The sequence below is a fragment of the Sylvia atricapilla genome, chromosome 7 (genome assembly GCF_009819655.1).
Source record: "Sylvia atricapilla isolate bSylAtr1 chromosome 7, bSylAtr1.pri, whole genome shotgun sequence".
Lineage (NCBI taxonomy): Eukaryota > Metazoa > Chordata > Aves > Passeriformes > Sylviidae > Sylvia > Sylvia atricapilla.
Genome location: NC_089146.1, coordinates 18,334,026 through 18,360,796, shown reverse-complemented (window position 1 = coordinate 18,360,796; position 26,771 = coordinate 18,334,026). Strand labels below are relative to the sequence as shown.

The 26,771-nt window shown below is 37.0% G+C and overlaps 1 protein-coding gene across 2 annotated transcripts; it reads left to right on the top strand.

Annotated features, from left to right (window-relative positions):
• On the top strand, positions 1-25,199 carry DYNC1I2 (dynein cytoplasmic 1 intermediate chain 2). Of its 2 annotated transcripts, XM_066322833.1 has the most exons (16): positions 1-112; positions 1,460-1,574; positions 4,910-5,000; positions 8,454-8,513; positions 9,721-9,836; positions 17,229-17,318; positions 17,550-17,712; positions 17,803-17,902; positions 18,403-18,528; positions 19,454-19,600; positions 19,927-20,040; positions 20,418-20,551; positions 21,515-21,659; positions 22,502-22,642; positions 23,639-23,764; positions 24,452-25,199. In XM_066322833.1, exons 1-16 carry the CDS (start codon positions 5-7, stop codon positions 24,563-24,565), a joined length of 1,890 nt encoding a protein of 629 aa, XP_066178930.1. In that variant the 5' UTR covers positions 1-4; the 3' UTR covers positions 24,566-25,199. The 2 variants fall into 2 exon arrangements, with proteins under 2 accessions (XP_066178930.1, XP_066178931.1); XM_066322834.1 differs by lacking the exon at positions 8,454-8,513.
• The last annotated feature ends 1,572 nt before the right edge of the window (positions 25,200-26,771 follow it).

Genomic DNA, 26,771 nt, shown 5'->3' with positions numbered 1-26,771 from the left:
AGCCATGTCTGACAAAAGTGAGCTGAAGGCGGAGTTGGAGCGCAAGAAACAACGATTAGCTCAAATTAGAGAGGAGAAGAAGAGAAAGGAGGAAGAAAGGAAGAAGAAAGAAGTAAGAAATAATTTTCACTTTGAAAATTGACTTGCATATGTAACTGGCCCAGAACTTAAGAGGAGGTTCACATAATCATTTTCGGTGTCCTGTTCAGGGAGTGTCTATTTAATGCTTGGTGCTAATATAAATGTAGAACTTTCATTTTCTGATAATACAAAAACCTACTGTTCTCAATTGTCTGTATAATAAGATGGATTAAAAAAAAATAGTTAGTATCTTACACCAGCATAAAGTCAGATTTCTGGAACTATCTGTGTGCATGTGACATCATTAATCGAATCACTGATCTATTGCATGAAAGCTCTGCTTAATGAGTTGTGATTGGTGTTATTTAAAGAACTCATTTCTGAAGTACAGTTCTGAGGATGTCTGTAGGATTTACCTGACTGTCAGCATTATCACTGTACAAACAATGTGCTGTGTTCTGCTCTTTGGCCTATGTATAGGCTGAATTTTAAAATCAGAGCAATACTCAGGATGGATATGGTACTTGTGTGTTACATGTAGTTTGTTAACAGTCTTCTGCATTTCTCACTGCTCAAGTATGGGACGATCAGAGCCAGATTACTGTTTCTCCTGAATGCGAATTGTATCTCATATAAGACACTTTTGCTAGTATGTTTTGGGGTTTATTTTCATTACTTCTCTGTGTTTTGGTTATGATGTAGTTGGTGTTCTAAATCAGCATATGACTGAAGACTGGGCAGCTGCCAACTACACGATTCAGACAAAAAGGAGAAAGAAATAGCTCCAATTATGTCCTAATGATCTTGTAGCAGTGTATTGCCAGAATTGCTTTTTTTAAAAAAGCAGCTGACTAAGAGTACAAAGATATGGCGTATTCAGCATCTTTTGCAATAGAGCTTGCACTATTTCTAACTGAAAGAGGGTGGGGGGGTGTACTTTTTTATATCTAGCATATCACACAACTTAAAGAAAACTACTTTTCTTTGGCACAGTTATTGTCATTTAAAAATAGGAACTATGTGACTATCTCTAAAATACATTTATACCCATGTACAGGATTTTTTTTCACTCTGCATTTTCCAGTGTTAAGGATTAGTGTAAAAAAAAATAACACTTCTAAATCTTATGAAGTGTTAGTCCTTTTGGTAAATATGCAGACACTTTTTGCATGTTTATATATATATCCTTTAAAAACAGTACCAAAGCTTTGGAACATGTTATTCCTGTCTGTTTATCTCCAAAAAAGAACCATCAGAATTATTGAAATGGAATATCTAACCTACTTGATCATAGATTTCAGTATTACAAAAAACCCTGTGAAATCTCAAAATAAATGAAAGGTTAAATGCTGTAACTTAATAATTCAATAATTTTTAGACTGACCAGAAGAAAGATGTTCTTCCAGTACAAGAAGAATCTGATCTTGAAAAGAAGAGAAGAGAAGCTGAAGCATTACTTCAGAGTATGGGGTTGACACCTGAGTCACCTGTTGGTAGGAATGTTACTATTTGTTTGAAATAAATGTTTGGGAGATTTTTAGTCTTTAGTTTAGTCTTTTTTAGTGTAGTCTTTTTTGGGGGGGGTTAAAGTGGGTTTTGGGATTTGTGTTGGGGTTTGTTGGGGGTTTTTGGTTTTGTTGTTGTTTTTGTGGGGTTTTTTTGTGGTGGTGGTTTGTTTTTTGTTAGGATTGAGGTATTTGTGTAACTAACATAATAATTATCTGGCCACTTTTGGGGTGTTATACATGTCTGGGTTTTACACTCTTTTGTCCTTCATGATCTCTTATGAATGTCAAATTATGTGCTTCAGTACACATTACATAACATTATTTTATAAAATAACACCATTTACACTTAGTGGATTATTAGAAGTATATTAGTTAAAGTATGTAAGTATCATCTATGCATTCTCTTCCCCACCCTGTTTCTCATGCCCATTATTCTCATGTATTTTTTTTTCTTTACTCTTTTCCACAATGCCAAATTTTAATGCTGATATTTTTGTATGGAGTTGGCTTGTTTCTTTTCTGCATCTTTTGCACCCTCGTTTTTCTTATCTCAAATACCTGGCTAACTTCGTTGGAGCAATAGCAGCACTAAGTATAAAAATTAGCTTCCAAGGGTGATGGTTGGTATCTGTGCAGCTCTTGGATGTGTTGGCATCTTGGTTCTTGCTTTTTTGCCTTTATTTAGGCAGGTCCCTATGGAAGATGAAAGCAAGGAACATGATGATGCAATTCTGCTTTTTGTCTCCATCTCTGAAATCAAAGGGGTTCAAAGTTTGTCAGTTTGGCTTCTTGGTGAGGGTCTATTCAATGGGCTTCTTTTTAAAAAAAGTAATAATAATTTCCTAGAGATATAGATATGATTATATTTTCCTAATTGCTTTTGTATAATCCTCAAGTTTTCAAAAGTGAAAACACCATTCCATCTGCTCACATTCCAAAAGCCCCAGCAGTCATTTTTTGTTAATTCAAGCTGTTTTAATAGTTGAGACACTCCATTTGGCTGTGCTGGCACCAGTGTGCAGCTGTTTAAGTGATCAGTGCTGGCCTGCTACAGTTTTTTCTTTGGTAGACTAATACTTGAACACTTCCCTTGCATGATACTGTCCCAAGGCAGTTGATGAAATTTTTGTAGGAATGTTTGTGGTTGTTGCTTTTTTCACGTCTGGCAAAGAATCTAAAAGCCACAGAGTATCCAGTCCTGAAAGCAAGTAAATGTGTATACTTAGAGTAGGTGTTCATGAAAAACTCAGAGGTGCTGACCTGCAAGAGTGGGGCACACCCTGCATGTTGTGTTTGATGCCACTGAGCTGCTCCTTAATCACACCCTTGAGTGTACACAGGGAATTCATTCTGTTTCTTTTTGAGACAACCAGACCTGATACGGATCCTTGATCAAGTTCAAATGTCCTGCTTGCTGCCTGCAGTTAGCATCCCTAAGGCACAGGCTCCTTTCCTGCTGACTGGGTGCTGGCAGATACAGTGATTGTGTGCCTGAGCTGGTGCTAACTCATGGCTGAGCTGCTTGGTGTGCAGCTGAGGTGGCTTGGGCTGTCAGTGGAGGGGGGTTGCTTGATGTTAGATTCTCTCCTAGAAAATTGTGTTAATTCCTAAGGCAATTCCTGTGCTGTTAACTGCTAGAGAGAGAATTCTTTTGTGGGAGAAGGGACTGTATCAGCGTTAGTATGTTTTTGATATCTGCCATACTTACTATATAAGAAGCCTTAAGTTAGTGAACCAGAATGATTTTCGGAAAGATTTTATAGTTTAATCCTCTGGGGTAGGTGAGATTCCATCCGGTCTTTTCGTAAGACTATTGGTCTTTCAGAGGGACTCGGCTCAGTTTTGGGAAGGGTTTCCCAAGAATCGCTTTCCCCACAAGAGAGCGCTGCAGCATCAGCGCTGCGCCCCGCCGGTGGCGCTGGGGCCGCGGTGTCGCCGTGTCCTCAAAATGCACAGACGGCCAAGGGAAGGGCTGGGCCGGCTCCTTTGCTCCGCACTGACCAGTGCATGGCGAGGATGAGTTGAACAATTTATAGATTCTTACATGCCCCCCCCAGTTAGATAAGTATAAGGTCTAAATGCGTGTAGTATGAATTTATGTAATACAGCTCAAGACTATAAAAAAGGTCTCTCCCCTCGGAGGAATGAAATTCTAGTAAATTGAAGAATTCACTGTTACTTTGGTAAAACTAAGGGAGAATTTTCGTCAATCAGGACCATGTCACTCTTTTGAGATGGGGTAGAAAAATTCTTTAGAATTCAGAATATACTTGTGATTTCAAGAAATTATGTAGAAATCTTGCAGACCTAAATTCTGAGTTCTCCCATGCTTAGCTGCTGACAGAGTAGACAGCAGTTTATGTAAATGATTTGTGCTCAGTTCATTCAAGGGTTTTTTTAAGGGTTACTAAGAAGTGAATACTTTGCATGTTGTTGAAAAATGAAGCATGTAAGGACCTTCAAAACACCTGTTGATTCTTGTGTTCAAACCCTAAGTTTCATTTTAAAATGACCGTTTCTAAAATGAAAAGTTTAAAGAAATACCAAAGTAGCTTTGTATTTGTATCAGATTGCATGATGTCATTCACTATGAATCACTTCCAGAAAGCATGTGACTTTTCAAATGGTAAATGCAGTCTTCGTGTACAAACAGAAAATGAACTGACTCTTAAGAAGTTTAAATACAGTGGTACTAGACTGTGTACTGTCAAGAAAAAAAAAAAAAAAAAGGGGGTAATTCTCCAGACCTAATACTAGAAACTTTGTAATACACAAAATTTATGTTGATTTGATTCAAACTAGAAAAAAATAACAGGATGCTATATGACACAGCCACTGTTTTGGTCCACAGTTCGGTGATTATGTGTTTTGAAATAACATTGCTAGTTAAACACTTTCATTGTCTAATCTTTAAAAAAGACTAACGTCAGAGCTGTATTAACAATTGTCTTTTCTGTGTTTAAGCAACATGAGTCACTGGAAATTACCCTTTGAAAATCAGTGTCATCATTTGTCAAAAGTTCAGTTTAAAAATATTTTTTCAGTTCCTTTTCTCCTCAATGTCTTCCCCTCCATGTCTTTTTGTATGCTTCAGATGCATAAATACCAAACAACTGCATGAAAGTCCAGCATGAATTGTTAACATTGTCTTTTCCCCTCTCTTTCTACTGTTCATTTTCATCCATTTATTTTTTTGTTTGCCATCACTTTTTTTTTTTTTTTTTTTTTTAATCCTTCATTTTTAATTGATTTGAAAACATCCTAAGCTGTGCAACCTCTGCGAGTAGTAACAGCGGATACCTGTCTGTTTCACTATTTAGTCCCTCCTCCTACCTCTCCGTCCTCCAAATCCGTGAGTACGCCAAGCGAGGCCGGGAGCCAGGACTCCGGGGATGGTGCTGTTGGATCCAGGTATGACACTTCGCTTGCCATGTTCCTTTCTCAGTGCTTGCTTTCTGAATAATTAAGCTTTAGAAGAAATCAAGGTTAATTGCTTGATTATAATAATATGGGGTTACAGTGTTGAATCTGTCAAAAGCGGCTGTTTAGCAGAAATGCTTTACTTTAAAATTTGAAGTGCAGCTGTACTTCCTGATTTGAAGTTGCCAGCATTAATGTGGAGTTGTTTAAGCTTGCAAGTTTGAAGTAAAATGAATGTCTTCGGACAATAACAAACTCAAAAAGTCTAACTTCCGTGCTCTTCCCAGCTTTTTCTAAAGGATGATGGCTATGGATGATAGGCTATTTGCTTTTTCCCATCTCTAGTTGATCTAATAAAATATATTGTCTACAAACTTTGCATTACTTCTGATTTTGTTTTTCCCTTACTCAGAACCATATTTCTCATTATTTTATTTCATCTGTGTAGCACAACTACAGCACTTGCAATTTCTTATTTTGTCAAAATATAGCTTTATCTTACTACACCCAGAATTGTTTGTCTTTCTTCAGTGCCAGTACTTGTCACAACTGTTTGACCATTTCTTTGAGCATGGTGGTTTCAGACATGCTTCTCTAAAGAAGAGTCAGATAAATATTTCTGTTAAATATTCCGAGTGGTGATGGCTGATAAGGTGGGAAAACACTACTTCCAAAGGGTATTTCTACTGTTTCTCATGCACAGTCTGCAAATAAGAGCAGTAGCTTCCTGTTAATATTGATAAGATATTCTCAGCAAGTGAGGCTTGTATCCTTTAAATTTAGTAAGTTTACATTGTGGATGAAGTTTATTTAAAGCACAGTAACTGCAGCAGTTATCAGTTACTGTTGTTGTATGATAGTTTATTTGGAAAAGCAGTCAAAGGTTAGACCTCTTTGAAACATCTTTTTAAAAGACTGCAGAAACATCTTGTATGTGTGGGGATTATGCATACATAACTATATGCATCTTAACCTGAAAATATTCAAGGTAATAATGACCTGAACAAAGGTGGTGCCTATTTCTAACTAGAAATCACTAAGTTAAAACAGAGAATACAGCAGATGTGAGCCCAAACTTTTTTTTAACAGTGCTCAGGTATGATCTTGGTTGCCTGTCATGTTAATTAACCAATATAATTGTTCCTTAATTGAGTAGAAAGCAAGTTTTAGTTATTTTAAATTATTTGTTGCTTACTAAATGGTCTTTTAAAAACATATATTTATATATGTATTTATGTTCACCAGAAGGAAAAAAAACCAAGAAGTATTTGATGATAACTTTTTAAAAGAAAATACTTTCTTTCCATTCACATCTCATTTAAATTCAATATGAAACAATATGTATAGACCACATACCTGTAATGGAATGCCACTCTGTGTACTAAATTTATTTCCACCTCATCAGTGCACTGCACTCTGATTGTGTGTTCTCAAACATAGTAATGCAGTGTTGTATGCATGCATTTTCTTATGAAGCCTTGAGAAAATCCATATCCTGAGTCTCAAAAGCTCAATGCATTTTCAAACTTTAAAGATCCCAACCCTGAGACAAATTTAAAGCATGGAGGTAGAAATATGCAGCCAAATTGGAAGGTATTATGGAATCGCTGTTGGGTCCCTTTGCTTGTTCTCCCACCAGTGGATTCTTCCCCCAGTAAAAAGGTGCCTATGTCCTGGTTTATTAATACAAGTTCAAACATCTTGAACATCAAAGTAGGACTGTATGATATCCCTTGGTGTGACAGTGGCATTTCATAGGCAACACCTACCAATATGAGATGTGTTATAAAGCCTCCTCTGGGATGCTGAACCTTGTCAGTAATTCTTTAGTAAGTAGGTAGGGCAGTGTTCAGACTGTGCTCCTGCTGTTGCTTCATCTGTCTTTGCCCCAAGTTCCTCTCAAACACAATTGAAAAGGTTGAGAAAATACTTGACAGGTATTGTGATGGTGCAGCATCTGTATCTGAAGCTAAGGTGTTCTTTGCAACATGAAGGCTGGGGTGGTGGTTTGGTTTTGCTTATGACTGAACAACATATAAGCAATACTCAGCTTCAATTCTCAGGGACCAAATTAAACTCTTAAGCTTAAATCTCTTTGGTCAAGAAAGATAGCAGAGATCTAATGAAAAAGTATGCTCAAAGTAATTAACTTTAGGCTAAAGTGATGTGTCCTCTGATGCACAAAAGATATGAAAAGATTTTTGAGATTTGGATATTAAGCTATTGCTGTGGATGCAGTTGATTGGCTATATATGAAGATGGTGGATTTGTGATTCCTAATTAAATTATGATTTATAGTCCTAATGCATACTTTCCATTAGAACAAGGTAGTGCATGGCACACCCATATTTATGAGCTTTGATGGCACTGTGTGTATAATTTTCGGTTCAGCTTTAACATTAGGAATTCTGCGCCTGGTTAATAGAAAACTTACCATGTATGGTATGAAAATGTAAAATTGTCCTTTATTGACTTATCATAGTAAAATATTGCATATTCTTAATTTTTTTATTCAGAAACATTATTTTAAAAAATACAGATAACGTGAGAATGTCAGAAAAAAGCCATGCAGGTTGATCTGCTAATCTCTTACAAGTATGTTTCTAAAATTCTGCCTAAGCCTGATCGCCAGGAGACTATGTGAAAATATCTGAGGAAGGGATGAAGGCTAAGAGGAAGGTAGAGGGAATATTGATTTCCTCCTTCCTATTTCTTCTAGTACAACTTGAAATGGATCCATTCTGTTTGTTATTCCACATGACTTTGAAACATGTTATTAATATAAAGCCCACAATTTATAAGGGATTTTAAGTGTCTTAGATGGAGTTGGCTCTAACTCAGATGACACTTACAAGCCCGAGGCAGTGCTTAACCCATAATTACTGCAATGTCACATCTTGGAAACTCTAGCAGTTCTCTATCCCAGTGGAAATGCTTTTTTTGCCCCACTACCAAAGGGCTTATGTGTTGACTCATTTCCTTTACCAATATGACAGTTTCCTCCACATATTTACTGCTCTGGGCAAGTTTGTGTTTTGTTAAAAAATCTATCTTCATGTAACTTGAACAAATCTGAACATATTTTAAAATTAATTTCAAGTTTTTAGTGGTTCTTATCAGTATTTAAAATACTTTTTATTTATTTGCCTTTCATTAAGGCAACATTTGTTTGCAGGCCTTTAATTTTCAACCTTTAAAATAATTTAATTCTTTGCTAATAGCTCTGAATTCTGTTTGCTTCTTAACTTTTGTATTTACTGCATGTATTATTGCACTGAATGTTTGCTGAATTTCCCTTAACTGATGTTGCATTGCCTTGTTTCTTATGAACAATGAAATAACTATAAGCTTGCTGTAACTTTAGAAGTTCATAGTGTATATTTGCTTCACTAATCTCTGGCCTTTTTTGCTAATGCTGCATGATTGTTCAACCTGGGGTACCAGGACGCTGCATTGGGATACTGATCCATCAGTTCTTCAGCTCCACTCTGATTCCGATCTGGGGTATTGCATAGATTTCTTATATTCCCTCTTTCATGTGCTTATGGATAATAAGTATGAGCATTTTTTCCTTTAAGACTTGTAGTTGTTGTTGTTAAGAAACTGTTTTGTAAGTAATAGAAATTCGCTGTCCCTAGACTCAGTGTAGTTTGCTTGCAATGGGAAGTTTTAATATAGTTTAATGTACAGTAGATACTTATTTCTAATAAACACAAATAAGTTTTGTTTTCTTAGAGCCTTTCTTCGACAAAATGTAAACTTTAGGAAATCATTTATTTAAAATAAAACAGCATGAGTGTATTTAAAAACCGAGCAACTCTCATCTTTTGTTACAAATATGTTTATAAAAGCTGTAGCTCATTATGAGCACTAATTAAAACCTGTATTGTGTGCTAAGAATTATGATTCTGCCCACCAAAACCTCTCAAAAGGAGTTACTCTTCTGCTTTTATCTTGGGAGAGGTGTGGATAATAAGAAAGTAAATCTGATATAGGTAAATTGTTGGATCATTGCATGTTATTACAGTGCATACTGCAATTAGATTTTACAGAAGGCTACAATGATTGAATTAATGTTGTGCAGGTTTTGGAATATATTATGTGTTGAATGATGCTAGCTATATCTACCTTTTTTAAAGTCAGAAAGAAAGCTCAGAGGTTTTCAGTATTGTGCTCTGAAACAATGTATTATGGATAAACCATTTGTCAGTGTGAGCTCCAGGTCAGCCTGGCAGTTCTGCATTCTAGACAGTATTTTAGAGGTGGGCAAGAAAAGGCAGCAAAGTTAAAATACTTGGAGGTGCTTTTTCCTTCAATATAACTGAGTTGGTTTTCAAACTGTATAATCCTAGAGCTGTTGCTGTACAAGCATGACCTGTGAGTAAATCTGTACTCCTGGTAATACAGGTGTATTATATATGTGGCAGTATTCTGATCAAGCACAAAGAGCAAAAATTTAAAATTATATCCCAATGTCCAGATATTTATATGTGCACATCTTCCTTTTGGTCACAGATTTATAAATAGTTGCTGATTTAAAATAATAATGATAAAATAGTAGTCATAATTGTGTGACTTGTTCAAAGTTGCCACTTTGATTTACATTTGTCTAAACAGTGCTGTGACATAATGGCTTGGGTATTATTCTAGGCAAAATGTGAAATAATAAAATGAAATGTTTTTCTCTGATTTTTAAATTAATTTTATTTAGACGTGGACCTGTTAAACTTGGAATGGCCAAAATTACACAAGTTGACTTTCCTCCTCGAGAAATTGTTACCTACACAAAGGAGACGCAAACACCTGTTATGACTCAGCCCAAGGAAGGTGAATGGTTAATTTCTTACTATTAAGTTATTTTTGGTTTTTTGTTTTTTGTTTTTTTTTTTAATATGCTAATGATGACTGGCTGAATTAGAACCAGCACTTGTGATCTTGTAACTTAATAAGGTAAATGAAAGTTGATATGTGAGATAATTTGTAGGAATTCTATTACTAAACTTTTATCTGTTTTGCTTAACTGTTACTGTCATTCTGTATCTCTGTTAACATCATTCTTGCTATGCACTCCTAGTACATGTTTAGATTAAACACGGAGTTGCTTAATTAGCTGACATCTGATAAATAAATGGGATATTTTTTGCATTTGTGACATTTAAGAATCCACACATAACTTGGCACATGGAGGACAGGGAGGTGATTTGAGGTAACTGGCATGGCTTTAACAAGGGCAACTCCTGCCTGACCAACCCAGTGGCCTTCTACAATGGAGTGACTGTATCAGTGGACAAGGGAAGTGTACACAATGTCTGTTTGGATTTCTGTAAAGCCTTTGACATGATCCCCCTCCAACATCCCTCTCTCTAAGTTGGACAGAGATGGATTTGATGGGTAGACTGTTGGGTGGATCAGGAACTGGTTGAATGGTTGCATCCAGAGGTCAGTGGCTCAGAGTCCTGATGTACATCAGTGACAAGTGGTGTCCCTCGGGGTCCATACTGGGACCAGTGTTATTTATTATCTTCATACATACAGAGGGATCGAGTGCACCCTCAGCACATCTGCAGTGACACCCAGCTGAGTGGGGTGGTTAACATGCCTGAAGGATGGGATGCCACCCAGAGGGACCTGGACAAGCTCAAGAAGTGGCCCAAAAGAAAGCCAAACATATCCTGGGCTGCATCTTCAGCAGCATCCCCAGCAGGTCAAGGGAGGTGACCCTGCCCCTCTTCTCTGCTCCTAGAGTGCTGCATCCACCTCTGGAGAGGGACCTTGCACAAGGGCATGTGGTGACTGGACAAGGGGCAGTGGCTTTAAACCGGAAGAGATTAGATTAGATATCAGGAGGAAATTCTTTGCTTTGTGGATGGTGAGGCACTGAACAGGTTGCCCAGAGAAGCTGTGGTCACCCATCCCTGCATGAGTTCAAGGCCAGGATGGGGCTTTGAGCAGTCTGATCTAGTGGCAGGTAGCCCTGCCCATGGGAGGGGGATTGGAACTAGATCATCTTTCAAGTCCCTTCCAACCCCTAACATTCTATGAACTTACTTGAAGATTCTGTATCCTACAACAAACTTAGCAATTAACCCCCTTACTACTTAATAATTTAAATTTTTATACTTGAAGCTTACTTTGAGTTTTGAAAGAAGGGACTAATTTATAACTTACACAGATTCTGTTTTCAGCCATTGAACAGAGGCTTTCTTTCAGTCATGACTTGTTTGCTTTTCAAACAATAAATATTTCCAAAGAAAATATGGTTAGCTAGCAGATTTGCTTTTCAGTGCTTGATACACTTGAATTTATCTGCAAATGAAAGTATTAGTCTTGACATAGCTTGTGTGTAGTTCTACAACAAAATCTCTCGGTTGTTTATTATGACTGACTTCGAGTATGTGTCTATTTTAGCAATTTTAGGACCTACTTCTACATTCATAATTTTGCATTTTCCTGCTCTTTGGTATGTGAACTTTTGGGTGTTTATGCAAGGATATATCTTTCAAACTTAATTATTCAGTGAGTCAGAGGATACGATTTTTCTCTTTGTTTCTTCTCTGTTCTTCTTTTTATCTGTATCTCTGCACAAGTAGGTGTTTGGGGTTTTCCTGCTTTCATTTCTCCCATGCCCTCAACATTCCCTTTCTCTAATCCCTCAGGTCTTTTTTCCTCCCCTCTGTCAGACTCATGGAATCTGAAGACTTAGGTCACAGTTTATGCACTTCAAGAGTTCTACTTCTGTTGCCTGCTGACAGTGGAAATTGCTTGGGATTGTATGATCTGAGTTTCACAGTAGATAGGCTGTAGTTGAGGTTTGCTGTAGTGGAGTGGGACAGTGGTCATCTCTATTTCTGCATTTACCAGAAAGCAGTCTCAGTGCATGTATTGTCTCCTGATGCCTTCCACCTTACAAATACTGATTTCTTGAGAGCCATCATAATTTTTAAAAATATATTTACTTCATGTGCTTCACAAAATTCAGAAGTGTCTTTTCATCATTTCAGTGTTGAAGATGTTTTTAAGGTTTATCTTAAGACCACCTAAATACATTAATAACAAAGGTCTGTGTTCCCATTTTACAATGATATCTGAAATAGGGTGTAGGTTTAAAAAAATCATGCTGCATACAAAAAAGGAGTCACTAGGTAAGAGATTTTTCTTGGGAAAAGAAAATTTTAAAACTCTTTTAAAACAATTGACAAAAGCAACATGCTGAATTTACAGGGTGAAATTAGATACATTTTAATTCTGCAAAATATATGTTATTGATTCTTATTTCTTCTCACAGTCTGAGTTGTGCTTATCTGAGTGCATATACTGTAAAGAAAGATAACCTTGTGAAGTACACTTGAAAGTGAAGCTTGCAACTGAACTTAAACCTGCAGTAGCTCCCTTATCCAGCAGCAAGTTGCAATTGAGCTGGGTTAGCTCAGTGTTCACAGCTTCTTATAAAGTGAAGTCAACTGGACCCTTCATAATACATTTTGAGACTTTAAAATGCTGTTGGGGCTGTGCTTTTGAATAAGGAAAAATAGAAGCATTTTTTTTAGATATGCTCTGCAGTCATTCTGCTTCTTCAGGTCCACTTATGTTAACACTTGATTTGGTGGGAGAGGAGAGCACGTGAAATAAAACCAAATCACCAAACTAAATAGCTCTCTTTGTTCCAAATCTGTGTGCTACAGTGGTTATGTAGTTGCACTGTAAGCTGAACTAGGAAACATTCAAACTACAGCCAGTCTGCCTGGTGGGACAGATAGGAAGTAGAAGTAAACTAGTTTTAGATTAAAACCATTTCCAGTTATTATGGAAATATTTATGGCAACACATACTAAGTGAGTTAAATAAGAGAGACTTCATGTCCTTAAATGAAACTTGGCATTTGGAAATACCTGTTTTGGATTCATGTAACAGTTAAATTAAGTTTGAAATGTTGCAGCTTCTTTAGGAGATGAAGCATTTAGTGTTCTAACAGTTCTCACAACTTCCATTATTTTATTGCAGTACTAATATGTTGATTTATTATGACCTCAGAGTATTTGAGAAACTGCCTTAGAAGATTCATTCTTATATATTATAAAACAAGAAAATCGGGATCTCTCCTAGAAATCAGTTAATGCAAAGAAAGATGGGCGTATAGGGGAATGTGATTTTGCTCAGCTGTCACAGTTAAGGCTTTCCAGGACTAACTGGGTACTTGCTACTTAATGCTGTTGTACAATACTGTGCATATGCAGTCACAGCTGACTGCAGACAGTATTACTGCATTAACTCCACTCTTTGAGGAATAATTATCTGCCAACATCTCCAGGACACAGAATTAAATTATTAAGCAGAGTAGTAAAAATACGATGGATTTGCTTCTTGGATGCTGTTACAGTCAGTGCAAGATTTATGCATTTTAATATTTTTAAAGAAATAACAGACCATTGTATATTCATGTATGATCCTTGTGAGTCCCTTCTAACTCAGAATATTCTGTGGTTCTATATTATCTAGTACGTGCCTTAAATGTACAGAAATACAGATAGGAAAACTGGATGTAAAGACATTCGGCTTAACAAAAGCCACCCATTTCACAGATGATTAAACTTTGATTAACCTACTCTGCAGCAACAGATTGCTCAGACAACTGGAACTACACTCTACAATGTTATTGCTAGGTGCAGCCTAATTTACAGCACTGCTTTTCTTTCTGTCATGCCAAAATATATCACAATTTTGATGTTAACTCAAAGTAAAAATTCAGTGGTTCATTAAATCTGTTTTAGCATTCATTGGCAAGACATTTGTTGCTATTAAAGGTTGCATAAAAATAGCAGCTACTTTACTGCTCAGTTTGTAACCTTAGATCCCCTGATTGCCTGTCAGAAACAACATGGAGTTAATCCTTTGGCATATTATAATGAATATTCATCGATATGTTGATGTGACATGGAGTCCCAGTTCATGTCTCCGTGGCCCTGTGACTTTTCCAAGTTTTTGCAGCCTTTTTAAAATTTGAAATCATATTTGGTACACTGACAATTGAAGTGGCTTAAAATGCCAGTAGGTACAGTCAATAATGAATAAGGTGGGTGCAGTTAGGGAGTGCCCTTAATGTTTCAAATTTAGGTAGCTGACCTGAGATAAATGCAGTGCATGACAGTATGGTGGGTTCTTGACTTACTAGACTGGAACTTTTTCAGAAATAGTATGTCCAGTGTTACAGTGTTTGCTGGGTGCTGTATTATTGTTACACTAACTCCTTGCAATTCTGGCATCTGGCCTAACTTCTGGCATCTGGCCTGCTATTAAATAAACTCAAGATGAAGAAGAGACAGGAAAAGTAATTAAAACAAACATTACTTACCTTGCTTTTTAGTCAAGCAGCTTAATGGGGCCTTTTTTATGAACTGTGAGAATGCTTCCTGGGTTTGGAATAGAAAGTGTCCTATTATTTGAAAATGAGGTGAAGAACTTGTATATGTGGGGATATTTTAATTTATTTTGGTTGGGTTTGGTTTTTTTTCTCCAGATCTCTTAATAAGAAAGTTCACATATGACTCTTCTTTAGAGAGAAGGTTTTAGATTTATGCAGTTACAGATAAATCAGTGAGATGACATGTTCAATTTCAAGTCTGATACTTCGAGAATATTAAAATAAGTGCTATATCCTGCATTTAAATGCAGTAATATCAGCTGGCTGTATGCAGTGAAAGTACTATGAAGGAATTTAGAGCTCTGTATAATATATGCCATTTATGTTTCAAACATTAAAAGGCAGGAGCAATCAACTATATGATCTTCTGAATAAAATATGTAGATTAGAAGGTCATATAGCACTAAGGGGTTGACCATCTACATTTGACAAGAATTTGACTCCTGTCACTGAAAATGGTACTTAGAATCAGTGTAGTATGACTAATGGGGGGTTGGGCTGAAATTTCTAATTTGGGACTTTCAAAGCTAGAATAATGTATCCAGGGTGACCCAAAAGCAGATTTCTAAATTTGAAGGCATCATTTAATTCTGCAAGATTGATTGGCATAGTGAAAAAGAGGGGGATTTTTATCCAAGTGGTTGTAATTTGAATATGTGATCCCGTATGTGTTGTTCTCCAAGTTATGTGTGTTAACTCATATTACATTTTTTGATTAATCATTGTTCACACCTGTAGTTATTTGACATTAAGAATTCCCTTATTTGGAATGGCCACAAGTTATCCAGTTTTCAGGTTACAAGTCTGCTGTGCATGCGAGTCCATCGAAAAAGGAGCAGTGTCTTTCTGTTTCTTAGCGTGATTATTTTGCCCAAAAAAGCTTTCATTTTTTTTTAAGTAGCACAAAAGCTGTAATTGGCATGCTTTGTAAGGAAGTGTCAATGTGCAAGAGAGTGGAGATCACTAAGAATTCTTTTACGGGTTCTTTCCCCTTTGCACCACCGCCTCCTCAGCAGGGTCACTGAGATCACTAGCTTTTCTTGAAATGGCCATTTTCACTGGCAGGTGCATTATACCCTGTATTTTCAGATTGTTTTTCCATTCTGAATGTTTGGCAGGTTGATTGCTCTGGCTGCATTGACGGAGAAAGGGCTGACAAATGCAGTTGGGCTGGCTGAAAAGACAGTGATTACTGTTTTCCTTTGTGGCTGATTGAGGCCCTTGAAAGGAAAGATTTTAACCTTCACCATTTGGTTCAAAAGTATGAGCATATATTGAAATCATTCATGCCATTTATCCTAGTTCTGTAAACTTGTCAGAACATAAAAATCGCTCAATTTCAAGTAATGCAGGATTGGCATACGTCATTATCATTTTGATTAAGTTGGAGTTTGTATTATTGTGTGCATTATACAGTGTCATTTAAAGCTTTCTTTCCTGCAGGTACAGTTATATTTTTATTGCCTATACTATGGAGTTAGAAAGATTTTCAGACCTCTTTAAACCTATCACTATGTGTGTGGTTTGGCAGCTGGTATGGCCTACAAGCTGTATTTTGTTTGCAGGGTAAAGGCTTGTCTGTAGACCTCCTGGAGTGCTGGTAATTGCACAGGCTTGCCATTGGGGAAAGACATGATTGGAAGCAGTCAGGCAGAAAAATGTTGTGCCATCCCATTGCCACCTCATAGCAGAGAGACAATCCTTGCAGTACCATCTGGTTGTTGCTATCTAGTCAGCTGGCCTGGCTGCTGGGACCATGGCTTGGCAGCTGCTTCCCATCCCTTGACCACCTCTTTTTTTTGTTTTTACTCTTTTTGTGTGCATGCATGTGGATTTTGGGGTTTTTTTCACTTTTTGTGTTAGATAACTTTGAACATGAGTCAGGGAGATGGCTGCAACAAACAAGCCTAGTCCCTGTTGAATACTGTCTCATTACTTGTGATGGGGCATGCAGCAGTCTCCTGCTGCCATTCCCTTATAAGCAGATGACGTAGCTGTTTAACCAATAAAAACAAGTCTTTTCAGAAGCTTATTCTAGAAAGTGGATGAAGAAAAGCCAGCATATCCCACAATTCTAAGTAATTTAAAGGTATTTTCTGGTTTACAGTATTCAAAGAATAAAATGTAGAAATGCAGAAAGTGTTGTAAGACTTGTCAGTATTCCTGAACATTAACATTTTATGTTATTCATTGCAATTAGGGAAAACACATTTTCCTGTAAAGTTCTCATTGCCAAACATGATACAGATAATGAGACTTGCATCTAAAATGACAGAAAAAATGTAATCTCTCCGCTATTATCTTTAGCAAAATTTGCCTCTCAGAATAGCAACCTGAAAGCTAATGTAAGCCATCTTCATGCCATGTGCAGACCCATTAGACTGATGCTTTCAGATCACAAGTAAGCAGCTGCTCTGTAGACTGTTTTAGACATTTGATTTTTCTTTATTCCGCAGCATTAATGTGTCAGTGTGTTACACAGAACATGCATGCACCGCATGGTTCTGTGTGGAATCATAAATGCCTGTAAGACAGATTTCCACTTTGGATTCTTTAAAATTTCCTGCGTGTCTTATTTCAGTTTATGCAACTACATAACTCAGTGCAACTGATACTGAGGTGGAGACAGTGTTCCAATGATATTTTGCTTTGTGATAATGTTATCCTTGGGACTACATTTTGAAAATGCAACCATTTTAAGCTACATTATATCATTTTACATCAGCTTATTTGAGATTCATATAGAACCTTACTATTCCCTTTAGAAACACTGACAGTCTCACCATAATGTTTCTCCTTAGATGAGGAAGAGGAAGATGATGTGGTTGCACCAAAACCATTAGTTGAACCTGAGGAAGAAAAAACACTAAAAAAGGAGGAAGAGGAAGAAGGTACTGTTTACCTCAAAACCTCAAAACATTCTGAGTGTGCTGTAAGGAAAAGCCATCAATAAGTTTTTTAACTTTTTGTTCTAGTAATTTAAAAAATTTTATTGCTAAGTGCTAATTAGCCAGCAAAACATAAAATGCAAAAATTATTAAAAATCGTGATACTGTTCTTTCTTGAAAAGAAATGGTGAAAAGCGTGCAGTCTAGAAAATGTCTGTATAAATTTTTTTTCAGCTGCCCCTCATGAACTCACAGAGGAGGAAAAGCAACAAATTTTGCATTCTGAAGAATTTTTAAGTTTTTTTGACCACTCCACAAGGATTGTTGAAAGAGCCCTTTCTGAGCAAATCAACATTTTCTTTGACTACAGTGGAAGAGACCTAGAGGACAAAGAAGGGTAATGTGAATGTTAAATACTTTTCTGTGAATTTCCAATACTTTTAATTGAAAAAGATCTAAGATTAATATCTCCTAATTGTCTTTATAGAGAGATTCAAGCAGGAGCAAAACTGTCCTTAAATAGGCAGTTTTTTGATGAACGTTGGTCAAAGCATCGTGTTGTCAGTTGTCTGGACTGGTCATCTCAGGTAAAACATAATGCATCAAGTAAACAGTTGACTCTGTAAATTGTTGTAGTTCTGTGCATTTGATTCCCATAAAAGCATAGTTGATACAGGCTGTATTTCTAAATGTGTTCCTTAAGTGCTTCATGGTTTGCAAAAAGGAGACAGAGCTGTTAATCTTTTGTGAAAGGTAGCAAAAGGTTTGTATTGTGAAGAAGGTTGGTTTTGGTTTATGGACTGCTTTGTAGAGGCAGCTCAGCTTCACTAAGAAGAAAGCTCACTTAAAAGTACTGGCTTTTAGAGTTGGAAGAAAGTTATGAGGAGAGAACCCAACTAATGTGTGTGTTAATGCTGGTTTAGGAGCTAAATTAGCAACCACTGCAGTTCTAACTGACAATTTTTCGCTTTTATAATGCCAGGTGTTTTTAACCCTATTTTGGCAAAAGAAAACAAAGATTCTGTGATTATCTGGACCATTAGCCAGTCATCTTGCTTACTTTGAATCTTTTTCTCTTACCATGCAGTATCCAGAATTACTTGTAGCCTCTTACAACAACAATGAGGATGCGCCTCATGAGCCTGATGGGGTGGCCCTTGTATGGAATATGAAGTACAAGAAAACTACCCCAGAGTATGTCTTTCACTGCCAGGTATGATTCTGTCTTGGGAGGGATTTTATGCTGATGAATTTGGACAAGTACCTTCCTTACATTTGTCAATATAATTTCATTGGGCTGGCATTCGCTTTAACCTCATTTATTTGCCAACAGATGTTGATAGCTAGAGACTTCAGCAGAGAAATACTATTCTGTTTCAGAATTTCTGACACCATTCAGAATTCAGTCTTGTTTGAGAACTCCTTTTCTATTTAAAAAACAGGAAAAGTTTCTTGTTTAATGGTTGAACTACAAAGGTTTGTATGTTAGGGGCTTGAGTGGGATTGCATGCTACAGCTTAGTTTACTGAATACATTGAGGACAGCATGAGGAAATGGAACAAGGATGAAAACTAGATACATATGCATCAAGAAAAAGGCAGATGGAGGTTTTCTAGTAGTTTTCTGAAGGGTAAAAACATGCAAATCTCTTCCATTATGCCAAGCCCAAGATATCCGCATTTTTCCCATCATTTTGGAAAATTACACAGTTGAATCAAAATTTAACCTCATGTTGTCACATTACTGTCAAAGCCCATATTGCAAAAGTAACTCTGTTATATCAAAATGTATTTCTACATTCTCTAAGAAGTAATCACTACAGAATATGGCAAAACATTATTAAAAATCTTGTATGTTACTGGGCCTTCCTTTGCTAATAAACTATGCTAGGAGGAATACAGATGTATGCATGTGAAAGAAAAGTGGAGGAAAACTTCCTTTTTTAACTATAAATTGAAACAAAAAGACTGTTGAGGGGTTACAAAGGGTGAGTGAATCCTTAAGTAATTGGGCAATGAAATAATGTACTGAATAAATTTTGGCAAAGGAGTTGTTCTGATATTTGGCCTCATTTCCTTTAGTTTTAGATTAAGGAATGATAGTTCTTATATTTCGTTGTTTGTTTTTCTTCCCTTCAGTCTGCAGTGATGTCAGCTACATTTGCAAAATTTCATCCCAATCTGGTGGTTGGTGGCACGTACTCGGGCCAGATAGTGCTGTGGGATAATCGCAGCAATAAGAGAACCCCAGTGCAGAGAACGCCACTTTCAGCTGCTGCTCACACGGTAGGAGGTGAAATATCTTCAAGGACTGTGCCCTGTTGAGATGTGTTTAACGTCTAGGAAATTCTGTCCAGTGCACTTGATCGGCAGTGCTTAAATGTCTGTGTCCGTATTTTGACACTTAGGAACCAGGCTATTCATAAAAATCAGAATGTCAGAAAAAACAAGTATCAGTTTTATAGGGGAGTATCATTTGTACTTTTGATTGGAATCAAAAATCATATTTTGTTCTTTGTTAAATGGTGAAGTTGTATATCGTACTGTACATTAATTATATCAGAACTGGTTATTAATTCTAAATTCTTTTCTGATAATGTTTTGTTTCTTAGCACCCAGTGTACTGCGTAAATGTTGTTGGGACCCAGAATGCTCATAATTTGATTAGTATCTCAACTGATGGGAAAATATGCTCTTGGAGTCTGGATATGCTTTCCCAACCACAGGTAAGATAACTTTTGAGATATATCTATATCTATAGATAGATAGATATAACTATTCTAGATTAATATTTTTTTAAAAACATCAGTTGATCTAATAAACATTAATCAACATTTTCCCAACACATAGAATTAAGGTAGCTTGATATTTGATAAAATCTTTCCCCACCTGTGGAATCAAGTATTTTCTGTTGTTTCCTTTGTACACTTTTGGTGTATTTGTGTTAGTGGTGAAAACAAATGTAATAAGAAAACTTTCTTGTTCCTGCCCAATCTATCCAATTAAAATAAAAAGAAAAACCTTCTGTTGTGAAATCTAGATTTTGTAGGTGTTAATATTTCTTTTATGAAGTAAGTTGCTGCTATTTTTCTTTTCACTACAGGATAGCATGGAGCTAGTTCACAAGCAATCCAAGGCTGTGGCCGTTACCTGCATGTCTTTCCCTATTGGAGATGTCAACAACTTTGTTGTTGGCAGTGAAGAAGGCTCAGTGTACACTGCATGCCGTCATGGCAGGTGAATACAAACCTTAATTTTTCCAATGAAATAAAAATAGTGAAAGGATGAGTTCCTGTATGCTTTACACTCAAACTTTTTTAAACTTCATACTTTCTCCTTTGCACCAAAGGAGGTCAGAGTATCTCTGTCTGAATTCCAGTGCACTTTTTCCTGATAAAGAGCTTCATTAAAAGCAGAAATGGTTGGAATATTGAATTAGTATTATGAGTTTGTGTTGATGAGCACAGCGTAGGTCACTGTGGTTTTATTCATTTGAATTGTAGCAGAACATTCCAAACTTCGTATCTGTTTTGTAGATAATTGTACAGTAACATCACGCACAAATCTTAAATTGGCTAGCTGTTCTCCTGCTGTTCAATCTATTTTGAAATTGTCTGACTGTATCTTATCAATTGCTTTCTTAAATACAATTCAGTGCCCAGGTTTCATCTCAAATACACATCACCTTGCTGCACAGCTTTTTGGTTCCAAAATACCCAAAATTGTATCACTTTTGTGTAACATCCTTCCCATCTGTTTCCCTCCTTTTTCATCACCCCTGATAGGAGGCTATTAGGATATATTGTTACTGGTTTATGTCTGAACCTGGTGCCCTTGAAGTATATGCAACTTCTCTTAATTTAATGGGAGTTTTATGTTCATTTCTGAGACTGGATTTTGTTCTTTGTATGAATTGAAGTTGTAGCTGTTGCTTGGAGGACAGTGTACTTAAATGTGTGGACTGGTACCTGGATGAGTCTCCTGTCCCTAGGATATATTTTGGCACTTACAGTTAGTAGAAAATACACGTTGACCATAAGGTCTGTTTTCAAGCCTGGTCTTCTGTGATCCTGCTGTGGTGAAGCCTTTTGCAGTGGGGTAATATCTATATAAGGCAGCAAAACCTTATGGCTGTATTTAAATTGCATTTCAGTGTTTGGTTTCCAAATCAATTAACCTTGGTTGTATATTCTGAAACAGCAAAGCTGGAATCAGTGAGATGTTTGAAGGACACCAGGGACCAATCACAGGTATCAACTGCCATGCAGCAGTTGGGCCTGTAGACTTCTCACATCTTTTTGTCACCTCTTCTTTTGACTGGACAGTAAAGCTTTGGACAACGAAGGTAACTTAGATAGTTCAGTGGTTTTCTTCATAGCCCTTGACACAAGGTGGTGCTATAATTTAAGCTACTTAAGGAAGTTCCCAAACCTGGAGTTAAACTGTATGAAGTTCTGAGGTGCTTGGCTACAATACTGCAAAGATTCTTAGCTGCAGTCCTGCAAAGAGGAGACAGCTGATGAGCAGAACTAAGATTAACAGCATAAAACTTTGCTTTCAGCCTGTACATCATTTGTATATCTCTGATCCATTCTTATCAACCTTTTGCCCTTTGTTTTCAACAATGATTACAATGTAATCAAATGTAAATCATGTTATAAAGTCAGTTACCTCATATATTCATAAGTCAAATGTTTTGCTACAATTTTGTGGAGGACTAAGGGACAGCACCAAAACTAATGTCAGTTAAACTTGATGAGGCTCACAGTTGAAATGTCTGTCATTTCCATGTCCATTGCCAGAATTGCTTCTTGCTCTGTTAGACTCATGCCCTGATGAATGCAAACCAGAAGAAGCAGAGTTAAAATCTCTGAGTAATAGCTACTGAATTATCATTGGCTTGATTTACAAGATTCTTAAAGCATTAAATTTACAATTTACAATTGACTTGCTATTGATTTTTTTATAGTAGCAGCCAGCAAAATGGCTGCATGCTTTGGACAGCATACCTTTAATAATAAAAAGCATTTGGTTTTGGCTGATTTTTGCAGTGGCATTTTTTTAAAGCAGATCACTTTTTACTTGCTGCTGGTAATACTGTTGAAGTTCTGTATTTTGCTTTACCTGTTAGTTTTATAATTTGGAAATGCAGGGTTTGGGTATCTCATTGTTATCTTTGCTTTTCAGAATAATAAACCTCTTTACTCCTTTGAAGACAACTCGGATTATGTTTATGATGTGATGTGGTCTCCAACTCACCCTGCCTTGTTTGCCTGTGTGGATGGGATGGGCAGGCTTGACCTGTGGAATCTCAACAATGATACTGAGGTGAGAAGTCAGGTTAACAGGCAAATGTAGCTGGAAAATTGTTTGTACTGTTAAAAAAAGTCAGATGTTTACCATAGTTTGGTTTTTTTTTTAACCATAGCTTGTTTTTTTTGTTGTTGTTTTTAAATATTCTGCAGTTCCAGTAGTTTCTGTGTAGTAGATAGCATTCTTTGATTACAGGGTTACAAATAGCTCCTCTTAATGAATAACAGCAGTAATTAAATGGTTTTACCTATAACAAGACAGCAAAACGACTTTTGGTGTAACACTGATCCATATTGTGAAAGTGATTACAGACCTCCCACCCTGAGGCCTTGTCAGCCTACAGCTTAACAGTGTGAACAAACCTGTTAGCACATACCGCTGTGTTCCTGTTGCCACAGTAATACTGCAGTGAAAGTGCCATTTGTTTCTAACTTAGTGATGGAACGTTCAGTTTTCTGGTGTGGGTTATCAACTTCATTACAGTAGAAACCTTTTCCAAGATTTGCTGGAGGTAGATCAGAGGGGGAACCTGACAGATACTTAGTACCTAAATTTCACCACCTGAAAACTACATATAGAAGGAAGTTGTAGGACCATATGTCAGCCTTTGACTTTAAATTGGAATTACCTGTTCTAGCCTTTTGGGCAGGGCTTGACCTGCCAAAGCAGCTGATTTCATCCCTGCCCTCTGTCATCATCTTCCTGAGATCCCAGGGTGCCTCGTCACTGCCTGAAAGTGTGTCTGTGCCTCCTGTCCCATAAGAGTGCAGATGTGCTTTTTGATAGCAGATGTTTGTACTGTGGCCATGTGTTGTTTTGGTCATGTCACTGGTGGACATGTCACTAGCTTCAGGCCACTGAGGCCTTTGTATTGTGAACAATGTCTTTGATCTGTGTTCCATGCACCAGCTGAAGTGTCGGGCACTTCCTTTGATGGCCTAGGAATGTTCTGTAATCTCTAGCTCATGGAAACCTGATGCATTTTTAGCAATGTGTTTCAAATTGGTACAGGTGCCTACTGCAAGCATCACCGTGGAGGGCAATCCCGCTCTGAACCGTGTGAGATGGACACATTCTGGGAGAGAGATTGCTGTAGGCGATTCAGAGGGACAAATAGTTATATATGACGTGGGAGAGGTATGTATGTTGTGTATTGTGCGAAGTATATTGCAAAACACTTGGGCTTATTTATTTAGCAGCTTGCCTTTCACTTTATTCTCCTGTCATTAGAGGAATAGTGATTAGGTTTAATTTATATTTTTGAATTAGAATTTGAATTAGAATTTTGAATTGAAATCTATTTCCTAGGAGTGCTTTTTTTAAGGTGTTCTAGCATAACTTTTTAGCATGCTGTCACCTAGTCAAAAAGGAAAAGCTTTACTGTAAGGCTGGTGAAATAAGAATCGATGTTTTTTTTTCCTAGAAATTTTATCTTCTGTGTAACCGTGGCATATGTGAATTCTGATCCTAGCTTGAGAAGTGCCGAACAAAAAATTTTGCAGTGGAGCAGCCTTGATTTTCTTCTTACAGGGAAGCTGTTGCTACTGCAAGTATGTGTATTGCAGTAGTAAATGACTAATTGATGGGATGAGGACATAGCATTAGTATTCCCTTTGAAGGCAGTTTCTCAGGTGGAGCTACATAGCACAAGGTTATAATACCATTTTATACTTCACTGCTTCTTTTATTAGTTAGAGCTTTTGCTGCTTACACTAAAATAAAGGCAAGCTTATCTACTGGCACGTCTTCTGCACATTACTGAAGTGCTGTGCAGCTCAGAGCTTTATCCATCAGGAGGTTTGAGTAACGCTGTCTGTGTCACAGCAAATCGCCGTCCCGCGCGGGGATGAGTGGACTCGCTTTGGCCGGACGCTGGCGGAAATCAACGCCAACAGAGCCGACGCCGAGGAGGAGGCTGCGACCCGCATCCCCACATAGAGCCCCCCCAGCGGGCTGCAGGGCCACACCTGGGAGTGATGGGATGAAATCCTGCAGTGTCAGTGCTAATCATAGCTTGGGGGAGGCATATATGGATTCAGCAATGGACTTCAAATGTATTATGATCACTGAAAATCAGATCTTGCATTGTTATGTTTTATATATAAATTACAAGCACATTCTTGGATTTGTGTAACTTTTAATACAGTTAACTTTGACCTTGCAAGGATCTTCTTTTGCTGAAACACTAACCTGGTACAAATTTGCTACTTGGCTTCTGTAAAGTCCAATCTGAAACAGTATCTTTCTGAAAAGTAAAAGTTCTGCTCCTTAAACTTTCTGTATTACAGACTAACCTTCAATAGGTAGTAATCTCTGAAGCATTCTTTAAATTTGAACTCTTCAAATTACCCATGATATGCATGCATACGTTCCAAGTTTCATTGTTTATATATAGATATGCCTCAGACTCTGGTAGTGGGTAATATATGTGAATAAAACTTTGTCTGTAGTTACAAACTTACGTGATAATCAGACCTGAATTAATGAAATACATATTTAATACCAATTTCCTTTTGTTTGAACTGGTGCATTAAAAGGTGAGGCTGATTCATAAATAAATACTATACGAGCACTTGTCAGCTGCCCTGAGCTCTAATCTGTGTCCCTGCAGTAGTTTAAAGTTTCTGGGAGCTGATCCTTTTGTTTTAGACACATCACAGGCTTGTTTTCTACCCCCACCCATCCCTTACTGCCATGATAATTGGTCATAGCTATCAAATTTTTCTTTTCCAAAGGATAAGGAACTAGACTTAAACTTGATTTCTATAGCATGATGATTTTCATTCTGTTAACTACAGACTTGCTACTAGTTTTCTGTACTAAGATTATTATTATTATTGATCTTTAACATTTTTATTTAAACAAAACTTCTTAATAGCTTGAAACAAAACAGTTGGAATTTCTGTTAAAGGTTACTATTTTTCTTTCTTAGCACATTATGAAGTTTTCTACAAGACAGGTTGCAGGGTTGTTTTTTTAATAAATACTGTGAGTTTTACTAAGTAGGCACTAAATCAGTTTTGTAGCCTTTAATTTAGCACTCTACATTTGTTCTTAATCTGTTACAAGCTTATTATTTTGCCAGAAGAGCTGGTTTTATATGCTTAAAAATAGGTTTCTATTCCTTAATCACTTTCATGTCCAGGAGTATTGTCACTGTTTCTTCATTGTTTAATTTTTCTGTTTAGTTTGAGGTTTTTTCTCTTTCTCCTTACCTTAGTTCTGTTATTATGAGCAGCTTGTAGAGACACAGCAGTTCTTTCTTCAGAAAGTTTTGTCTTTTGGACATTTTGGAAGTGAAATGTGTTTAGGCTTCTGTTGGTGTTAGCATTTCAAGTGTGTGTCCCTCCCTTTTCAACACAGCCATGCTGCTCATTTGTCCTGTGTGTTCTCAGCCTTACAACAGCAGCTCTGCTCAGCGGAGAAGCACGTGAACTGTGTAAGGACAGGCACACCAGGGGATGGTTTGTACCTTTAGGCAGAATAATTCTTAACAAGCAGAAGGTCTCTTGGTTTGATGGTTTTGGAGGGAGGGGTGCTTGGGTTTTTGGTTGGTTGTTCTTGTGGGGTTTTTTATTGACATTACTTTTCCTTGAATAATACATTTCCCTCACACTTCTGTGTTCAGAAATCCAGTAGGTAAGCCTTTCTTTTGCACACATGTAGGTCATATGGCACTAATTTTGTATAGTTTCAACTTTAAAATAATTTTCAATTATTAAATTTATTACTATTCCGTCTTTATTCCTGCTTGTGCTCCTCACTCACAGAATAGCTGAGTACAGATTAAAAATGTTGTAAAAGCCATACCTGCAATGTTGAGACTAAAAGTGATGCTAGATGTTGTAAATGAGGATTCTGGAAGCCAAACTGTCCAGTTTTGGAGCTGCAAGAAATACAAATGCTGTTGTGCATTGTCAAATCTCCTAAGGCCTTGATCAAGGCAGTCAACAAGCTGTGACTAAAATTAAATGCCAGTGAGTCCCCACCATTTTTGTCTATTTAGAAAAGCACAAGACAAAATTCATAGATCCAGGAGAGAGTTCTGGAAGCCTGTCTCTATCCAGAAAACAGTACAGAACAAAAAATAACTTCAACACAATACAATAAATAAAGAAGGAAGCCTTCCAATGGGGTTATCTAT

Excerpts from the sequence above, each read along its gene's own strand:
- DYNC1I2 (XM_066322833.1), top strand. The coding sequence starts at position 5 with ATGTCTGACAAAAGTGAGCTGAAGGCGGAGTTGGAGCGCAAGAAACAA. Across the intron at positions 113-1,459 it reads AAGAAAGGAAGAAGAAAGAA|ACTGACCAGAAGAAAGATGT; the intron begins GTAAGAAATAAT and ends AATAATTTTTAG. Across the intron at positions 9,837-17,228 it reads TATGACTCAGCCCAAGGAAG|ATGAGGAAGAGGAAGATGAT; the intron begins GTGAATGGTTAA and ends GTTTCTCCTTAG.